This window comes from Sinocyclocheilus grahami, unplaced genomic scaffold (assembly GCF_001515645.1).
Source record: "Sinocyclocheilus grahami isolate Dianchi unplaced genomic scaffold, SAMN03320097.WGS_v1.1 scaffold931.1, whole genome shotgun sequence".
Taxonomy (NCBI): domain Eukaryota; kingdom Metazoa; phylum Chordata; class Actinopteri; order Cypriniformes; family Cyprinidae; genus Sinocyclocheilus; species Sinocyclocheilus grahami.
The window spans coordinates 374,872-385,104 of NW_015506110.1; the positions used below are offsets into that span (position 1 = coordinate 374,872).

A 10,233-nucleotide genomic window follows, 5' to 3' on the forward strand; every position below is an offset into this window, starting at 1 on the left:
TTAAAACGCCAATAACAATCACCAAAACGCGATAATGATTCTGCATCATTTAGTCTAACGTAAATGGCGATCGATAGTGCATAATGTAATGACGCTAACAAGGCTGCGCTGCCTCTCTCAAGGAGAAATCGAAACAAATGAGCGCAGCAAACACAAAGTGAGTTAACAGTGTGTTAACAAAGTGAGTTAAACTCAGTTAACCTACTGCGGTTAAAAAAAAGTTTTTATAACATGATACAGTTAAGCAACATCACACGACCAAGAGTGCTGCTGAATACCATCACGATTGAAAATGTGACACTGATTTCATATGACAGTTACTAAACAAGTAATTAATATTAAGTCACTTACATATTAGACGCAATATTGACTGTTTTTGTTGTTTCAGCAGCGAAAATAGTTCAAACAAAGGTCACAGCAGAAAACTCAACCGTGTTTTCATTACTGAATGATTCAGCGTTTTGAACGAATCGGTTGAGTCAAAGATTCAATGACCCATTCATAAACAACTGCCTCATTCTTGATGAATCAGCCGTTTGAGCGAATCGTTTGAATGAATGACTCAATGACTCGCTTAATAAGACTGCTTATCACCTGCCGCCACCAACTGGCGCTTTAGTCTGTTTAAAAGTGTCATTCTTTCCAACATGTCTTATTTGTATATTCAATTTTTTTTAAACAATCTCATAACATTATTTAATGTAAATTATTTAGTGTGAATTATTCAATTTGATTAGTAACAGCCCTATAGTGTCTTATTCTAATTTAATTTATTGATCAAAATTAAGAATTTAAAATGAAAGATGAAGCATATATTTAAAAAGATAAGGGGAGAATGCCCTTTATAAAGGTAAAAATATCACAAATATGCATATTTAAATATTCAAAGCCGATTGAACTCTGATGAGAATATTGCTTCATAATCAATTATATACACAACACAATTGTCACAATGTCAAGCCCTGACACATTTTATTTACAGTATGTATTCATTGTTACAGCCTATATCTTTGTGTTACATTTTGTTTTTTAAAAGGCAGGGACTTTATAAAATAGTCAAATATAAGCAGATCACCACTCCAACAAGTTTAAACAAATACCGGTAATAATAAAAACTAATATAAAACCAGGTCTACTCAAAGTGCTATTTTCTGATGTATATAACCATATCATATGTTTTATTTCATTTTTCACAATGTCTAGACAAGGACCTGCATGGGTAGCAGAATGCAGCATCTGCATGAATAGAGTATTCCAGCCAGTCTTTGCTTCTATACCAGGAGCTTTTGAATGATCTTTTTTTGTCTGAGAAAACACGAGCAAGTTTTTTAAGATTACCTGTTTGGGTTTCTGAACTCTGAGATCCCCTGGTGCTGCCACCTGTGACGACCCTTGCTTGAGGCCTTGGCAACTGGAACGGCTGGCCTCTGCACTGTCGGGAGTTGAATCAACGTCTTGCGAACTGCGACACCCAGGGCTCTCCTGCCAACTTTGGTGGTTTTTGATTAAAGAAACGCTGTATATACATAGAACTGCCACACGAGATCGCTCAGCTTTTTTTAAATTACAACTAACGTTAAGCGGTAGCGCTATGCTTAGCAAACAACCAAACATTTCCGTGCTCACTATCGACAAACCAATCAAATATGTTAAAAAAAACATTTTTTTAATCAGTCCAAACACATTTTTATTTTTATTCAGGAGTTATATATACAGTGGGGAAAAAACGTATTTAGTCAGCCACCAATTGTGCAAGTTCTCCCACTTAAAAAGATGAGAGAGGCCTGTAATTTTCATCATAGGTATACCTCAACTATGAGAGACAAAATGAGAAAAAAAAATCCAGAAAATCACATTGTAGGATTTTTAAAGAATTTATTTGCAAATTATGGTGGAAAATAAGTATTTGGTCAATAACAAAATTTCATCTCAATACCGATAACTTTTGATAACAGTAGCCTATTGATAAAAATATATGTATTGTGCAAACAAGCAAGGGCTGGTGAACAGGTGAAGGGAGACAGCAGGCTCGTCCAGGGCGGGCACTAGTGACTCACAGGGCGGGCCAGGCCCCCCAATGCCCACCCATGGCGCGTGGAACGGTACTGATTGTTAAAATTTTGCAAGCAAAATGTTTGCCCGATCTCGATTAATGCAAGACTTCAGCTGCTCAGCATTCTGTGGTCTTCGTTGTCTGATTTTCTTTTTCATTGTTGTCTGATTCAACTTTATTTCCCATAACCCTTTGCCTGGACTCATTATGTTTGATTACTTCCACCAGTGTGTGATTAGCTTGTTTGTGGTTTCCTATATAAACCCTATATGTGTTCACGCTCTCTTTGCAAAGTCTTGCTAGTGTTTCAACTGCATTTCTGAGCGTTCGCTCTGGTTGCCCGTGTCATTGTTTTGATCTTCTGCCTGGTTTCCTGGATTACTCTGTTTGCCTGTGTTGCTGTTTGTTGTTAGGATCGTTTGCCCTGTGGTTACCCTTTGCTTGCAATGTGGATTACGCTTGTGGATTGCCCTTATTAAAGCTGCTTTTGGATCTTCAACCCAAGTCTCAGAGCAGTTTTGTAAGACTTCATATGTCCCAATCATAACCCACTGAAAGTCACACCCAGGTTTTAAGGTTAAGGTTTGGGTGTCATCACATATTTTCAAGCAAATGCAATTAGTAAATAAATAATTACTTGTCAATACACTGACTATAGAATGGCGGTTTTTCATTAAAGCTGGCATGAAACGGAAATTGCAATCATCTTTTTTCCCTATCATGAAGCATATCTGAGTGAAACGGCTTCTGAACTGATGGTGAATTTTCATGAAGCAACATCGTGTTTTATCAATCTTACAACCCAAGCACAACTCTAGCACTCTTCCGCACAATGGTAATCCCAAAACAGAAACACTTTCAACTGTCCATACAAAAGACATAACTGAACGATGAATACTAACAGGCATTTTCCTTTACTTTAAAATAATAATTAAGTTGGCTTGAGAAAGTCTGATCTACTATTATTATTATTCTTCTGAGCCAAACTATAAAAATGGCGGTTTTTCATTAAAGCTGGCATGAAACGGAAATTGCAATCATCTTTTTTTCCCTATCATGAAGCATATCTGAGTGAAACGGCTTCTGAACTGATGGTGACTTTTCATGAAGCAACATCGTGTTTTATCAATCTTACAACCCAAGCACAACTCTAGCACTCTTCCGCACAATGGTAATCCCAAAACAGAAACACTTTCCACTGTCCATACAATAGACATAACTGAACGATGAATACTAACAGGCATTTTCCTTTACTTTAAAATAATAATTAAGTTGGCTTGAGAAAGTCTGATCTACTATTATTATTATTCTTCTGAGCCAAAATGTAAACACTATCTCATCCTAGAGCTTTCATAGAGGTGTGCTATATCTTTTCTAACTGATCTGACTTATGGTTTTTTGTAAACCAGACTATCAAAACCACCTCAAATCTCATAGACTTTCATTGAGGGTGTGAAAACTTTTATACAACGAGACGTATGGTGTTTTAAGCTGTCTACTGCCATAGAACTCCCTACTGAAAAAAACAGCTAAAACCAGCCTACGCTGATTGGCTGTTTTGGCTGGTTTTAAAGTGGTTTGGTAACGTTTTAGCTGGTCAGGCTGGTCTTAGCTGGTCAAGCTGTGAGACCTGCTAAAAGACCAACCAAGCTTAATCCAGATATTTTCAACTTAAACCAGCTAAGACTAGGCAACCAGCCTAAACTGGTTTTAGCTGGTTTTAACTGTATTAGCATAGAAACATGCAAACAACACGCTAGTAAACTTGCCAATAATGCTAACAACATGCTAGTAAAATGCTAACCATACTAGAAACAAGCTAGCAAACATGCTAGTAACATGCTAATAATGCTATAAACATGCTAGCAACATGCTAATCATGCCAGCAACATGCTAGTAGTTTGCTAATCATGCTAGCAACATGCTAGTGACTCGCTAATCATGCTAGAATCACACTAGCAACATGTTGTTAACAATATTAACCATGCTAGTAACTTGCTAATCATGATAGCTACATGCCATTAACATGCAAATCATGCTAACAATATGCTAGTAACATGCTAATCATGTTAGAAACATGATAGCATTATGCTAGCAACATGCTAATCCTGCTAGTAACTAGTATTAGCATAGAAACATGCAAACAACATGCTAGTAAACTTGCCAATAATGCTAACAACATGCTAGTAAAATGCTAACCATACTAGAAACAAGCTAGCAAACATGCTAGTAACATGCTAATAATGTTATAAACATGCTAGCAACATGCTAATCATGCCAGCAACATGCTAGTAGTTTGCTAATCATGCTAGCAACATGCTAGTGACTCGCTAATCATGCTAGAATCACACTAGCAACATGTTGTTAACAATATTAACCATGCTAGTAACTTGCTAATCATGATAGCTACATGCCATTAACATGCAAATCATGCTAACAATATGCTAGTAACATGCTAATCATGTTAGAAACATGATAGCATTATGCTAGCAACTTAATCATGCTAGAATCATGCTAGCAACATGTTAGTAACTTGCCAATAATGATAAAAACATGCTAACAACATGTTAACCATATTCAAAACATGCTAATAACATGCTAACCATGCCACCAAATGCTAATTGTGCTAGCAACATTCTAACCATGCTAGCAAAATGCTAGTAACATGTTAATCATGCTAAAAACATGTTAGCAACATGCTAGTCGTGCTAGAAACAGCCTAGCAACCACCCCAGGTACCCTAGCCATATGTTTTATATATATGTTTCTGATCGACTGTATTGCCTTGAAAACATTCAAATTTTAATCTTTAAAACCATTTTTACTTTCAAACTACTTCAAACTGAAAACTTTCAGACTGCAAGCTTTTAAAACTACTTCAAACTTTCTGGCTAGGCTTTTGAGCCAACTTAAAGTTTGTCTACAAACTTTACTCATCTAGTTTTAACATTTACTCTCTGAATTCAATCTTCTGCAAAGCATGCTGGGAACTTAAATGCACTGCTCAGTTTCAGTTACTGCAACACAAATTATTCCTGTAGTCCCAACACAAACTTTTACACATGTAAGTGGCTTGAATGAAATTCAATTGAGACTAAATGTTCAGCAGTTGTGTTGCTTTAGCAAACAGCTTCAGTAGAGACAACCATAACATTTGTATTCTTTCTTTTCTCTAGGAAAATATGAGCTACTAGAAAGTGGATCCAAATCAAAGCCTTCTAAGAAGATTTGTGCTCTGAAGATATTTTATTTGTCTTGCTTTTTATTTGTGCTTTTCTTTATCATCTTCATGTATTTGGAAGATTTCTTTAAAGCACCTTTTACCAAACAAATCTGGCAAAACCATAAAAGTAAAGACTCCGATCTGCCAAATCTTCCCCCAAGCACACATTTGCCATTCGTCCAAACACCACACATCCAACACACATCCGCCAGTCCTCCGTCTCCAAAGGCGTGTGGTGTTCAAGTGAAGGACAGGCCTGTGATTAAAGTTGGCCATCTTAACACATATGTGATCGGCTCTTATGTGGATCATCGTTTCAGAGAGAAACAGATAAACACGATCGCCATTGTTCTCCGACATGAGCAGGCGACGTACAGCTGTGTGATGTGCTGCGATGGGAGGAACGTGACGTCGAATGCCGAGTACTCCATTCATTCTGACCACTTCAACTTTGAATACGGCACCGCTACCATCACGTGCCCAATCAACAGCTTGTGTTTGACACTGACGCACGTTGCAATCACAGCCAGTGGCGTCTTGGGGAGCGTAACATCCTTTCAACCTGTTAGAAACAGAGACGCTCCAACAACATTCCCATATGAGTTTACAATCTGCATCTCTGTCATGTACGACTTCAAGAGTGTGTTGAATTTAGTCGAGTCCATGGAGATGTTCAGACTGCTTGGCGCTCAAAGGGTGGTGATTTATAAAACCAACTGCGATTCAGAAACACAGAAGGTTCTGGACTACTATGAGAAAAGCGGTTTCGTGGAGATCATCCCGTGGACGATTAAAAAGCACATCGTCGTGTCTACAGGCTGGAAGCCAGATATATCACCAGGTCAGCTGCATTACTATGGGCAAATCCCTGCGCTTAATGACTGTGTTTATCGTTACATGTACCAAACTCGCTATCTGGCTCTACAAGACATGGATGAACTCATTCTGCCTTTCAAAGTGAAAACCTGGACGGAGTTGTTGCCTGAGCTTGAGAACATGTACGGTACTGATGTGGGCTTTGAGTTTGAGAATAATCAATTCCCGTTTACTGCAAAGCCTAACGTGGATCACGAAATGGAAGCATGGAAGCATGTAAAGGGAATAAATATTTTAAATTATATCGATCGAGTACCCAACATCCGCAATGCTTTCAACAATTACAAGATTATAGTAAATCCTCGTCTGGTTCAGAAGGCTACTGTCCATGGCCTGCTGGAAAGTGTGAACGGAAGCCCTACGGTCCGGGTGAATAATGCTATCGCTCGCATGTACCACTTCAAAAACTTCACGTACCCACCGAACACAAACCTTATAAGAGATGATCATCTCTGGGACTACGCCAATGATCTTATACCAGCTGTTTCTAAAGTTCTACAGGACTATGGATTCATTGAGGCCTAATTGATTGTCATGAAGTACTGTCTGTCACTGGTTTCAAGTCAATAATAAAAAATTTTTTTTATAAAAATCAACATGAAAAACAAAAATCTGGCTGTATGCGGATGGTATGCATGGGCAACTGCACACGTGTGAGTGATTTGTTTGTTTGTTTACCTTTATTTGATTTGAGTGCTTAAGAAGAACTCTCCTGTAAGTAGCGTCCGTGTGCCAAAAGCGATAGGTTGAAAGGTTTGCCCACTCAACTTATGCTTGAGACACAGCAGTAAGTGGAAAATCTGCCTTTACACATTTCTACAAGTTACACACTATATGGATATTGAATTTGGAAGATAGATAAATGACTATTTTTCTCAGATAAACATCTTCATCAATTCATACAAATAATTAATATCTAAATATATGCCATTCATAGTATATCACCTGACAGCTCAAAGCTTTAAGGACATTCTACATTTACATTTACTCATTTGGCAGACGCTTTTATCCAAAGCGACTTACAGTTGAGGAATACAACAAGCGATTCATCATAAGATGGCAATAAACATGAGAAATGCCAGTTATACAAAGTTTCAGTATTTGTTCAGAATAGTAAAAGCTAGGACAGGAAGGCATTAAAGGGGTCATATGATGCTTTTTTAAAGATCGTTATTTTGTGTATTTGGTGTAACAGAATATGTTGACATGCTTTAATGTTCAAAAAACAACAATTATTTTTCAAATACTGTAATACTGTACATTATTGTAGGTCCTCTATGCCCCGCCTCTCTCAAACGCTTCGTTTTCTACAAAGCCCCTCCTTCCGACAAGCGCAGTCTTCTCTGATTGGCCAGCTGACCCAGTGCATTGCACAGCGTCTCCCTGACATGCTGCTTCAACACTAACTGCGGTTACTGAAACCACGCCTTCTTTCTTTGCGTGCACATTTGGGCGCATTATGCAAATATTCCCACATAGTGACCTAGATATGTGAGGGCGTGTTAGAACGAGCCGTTTTTGGGGGGGGGTGGCAGAGTCTTAACTTTGATAAAGAATATCTCTTTGGTTTTGAGACTTTATGTAATATGTATGTATATAATGTACATAATGAGAGCATAGAAAAAGTGAAAGCATAGAGAATTTATTTATCTATTTTATCTATTTAATTTTATTTTTTAGGAGGGTGCAGTTCGATGCTCATGGAAGAGATTAGTTTTCAGCTGTTTCTTAAAGATTGTGAGAGATTCGGCTATCCGGATGTCACTAACAGTGTGTGGTGAAAGAAAGCGTCCCTGAGAGTGATTTTGAGCCTCTCTGCGATGGAACCACGAGGCCGACCGTAGGCTTCTGGAGGGGATGTAGACTCGTAAGAGAGAGCAGAGTTAGGAGTGTGCGGAGCCCGTGGCTGTTCTATTACTTGATGCGAGCCGCAGGGTCATATACAGATTTCCTAAAAGGATTTGCAGATTTCCTCGCAGACCTATTGGTTACTGCTGATAAAGCGCTAATTGTCGTAGATTTTAACATTCACGTTGATAATACAAATTATGCATTAGGACTTGCGTTTACTGACCTAATAAATTATTTTCCCTGTTGAAAAAACCAGCATATGCTGGTTAGGTATGTTTTGACGCTGGGATGCTGATTTAAGCTGGTCCTTTGCTGGTTTAAACTGGTCATTTGCTGGTTTAAGATGGTCCTTTGCTGGTTTAAGCTGGTCATTTGCTGGTTTAAGCTGGTCCTTTGCTGGTTTATGCAGATTTTTTGCCAGCACATGACCAGCATAAACCAGCAAAGGACCAGCATAAACCAGCAAAGGACCAGTTTAAACCAGCAAAGGACCAGCTTAAATCAGCATCCCAGCGTCAAAACATACCTAACCAGCATATGCTGGTTTTTTCAACAGGGTTGGAGTCAAGCAAAACGTCACCGGGCCCACTCATCGGTTTAATCACACGCTAGATTTAATTATATCGCATGGAATTGATCTTACTGATATAGATATCATACCTCAAAGTAATGATGCTACTGATCATTTCCTTGTATCGTGCATGCTGTGTATTACTGATATGATCTATATGGCTCCGCGTTATTGTACGGGCAGAACTATTGTTCCAGCCACCAAAGACAGATTCACAAATAATGACTAGCAACATGTCCACTTTCTTCTCTAATACATTAGAAGCTGTTGCCCCCATCAAATTGAAAAAGGTTAAAGAAAAACGCACAGTGCCATGCTACAACAGTAATACCCATTCTCTCAAGAAATACTTCTCTAATACATTAGAAGCTGTTGCCCCCATCAAATTGAAAAAGGTTAGAGAAAAACGTACTGCGCCATGGTACAACAGTAATACCCATTCTCTCAAGAAAAAAACTCGTAGTCTTGAGCGCAAATGGAGAAAAACTAACTTGGAAGTTTTTAGAATTGCGTGAAAAACAGTATGTCCAGCTATAGACAGGCTCTAAAAGCTGCCAGGGCCGAGCATATCCACAAACTCATAGAAAATAACCAAAACAATCCTAGGTTTTTATTTAGCACAGTGGCTAGATTAACAAATAACCAGACGCCACCCGATCCAAATATTCCCTCACAGTTTAATAGTAATGACTTTATGAATTTCTTCACTGATAAAATAGATAACATCAGAAATTCAGAAATACATGTAGATTCTACAGCGTATAATACTTTAGCTTCATTCATCGCACCAAAAGATAAACTGCAGTGCTTTACTGCTTTACAACAGGAAGAGCAAAATAAACTTATCACTGCATCTAAACCAACAACATGCCTGTTAGATCCTGTACCCACTAAATTACTGAAAGAGTTGTTACCTGTAGCAGAAGAACCGCTTCTCAATATTATTAACTCGTCGTTGTCTTTAGGTCACGTCCCAAAAACATTCAAGCTGGCGGTCATTAAGCCTCTTATTAAGAAACCACAACTAGATCCTAGTGAACTGGCAAATTACAGACCCATCTCAAATCTTCCTTTTATGTCTAAAATTTTAGAAAAAGTTGTGTCTGCTCAATTGTGCACCTTCCTGCAAAAAAATGATCTCTATGAAGAATTTCAGTCAGGTTTCAGGCCCCACCATAGCACAGAAACTGCACTTGTTAAAATTACAAATGACTTGCTTCTTGCGTCAGACCAAGGCTGTGTCTCATTGCTAGTTTTACTTGACCTTAGTGCTGCATTCGATACTATAGATCATGACATACTCATAGATCGATTACAAAACTATACAGGTATCCAAGGGCAGGCTTTAAGATGGTTTAGATCCTACCTGTCCGATCGCTACCACATTGTTCATTTAAATGGGGAGTCATCTCAATTATCACCAGTAAAACATGGAGTGCCACAAGGATCTGTCCTAGGTCCTCTGCTATTTTCGATATACATGTTGCCACTTGGTAATATTATTAGGAAATACGGGATTAGTTTCCACTGTTATGCCGATGATACTCAACTATATATCTCAACAAGACCAGATGAAACTTCTAAATTATCTAAGCTAACAGAGTGTGTTAAAAATGTAAAAGATTGGATGACCAATAATTTTCTCCTATTAAATTCAGA

The 10,233-nt window shown here is 38.2% G+C and overlaps 1 protein-coding gene across 2 annotated transcripts in view; it reads left to right on the forward strand.

The window, feature by feature from the left end:
- Nucleotides 1–10,233, forward strand: part of LOC107564395 (uncharacterized) — a 20,672-nt gene that overhangs the window by 3,505 nt on the left and 6,934 nt on the right. The window contains exon 2 of one of the 2 annotated variants that reach the window (XM_016249479.1): nt 5,230–7,130. The exons of the other annotated variant lie outside the window; for it this stretch is intronic. Coding sequence (XP_016104965.1) covers nt 5,230–6,677 — 1,448 coding nt within the window. The 3' untranslated portion in view covers nt 6,678–7,130. Of the gene's footprint in view, nt 1–5,229; nt 7,131–10,233 lie in introns of those variants that run through there. 2 annotated transcript variants of the gene reach the window in all.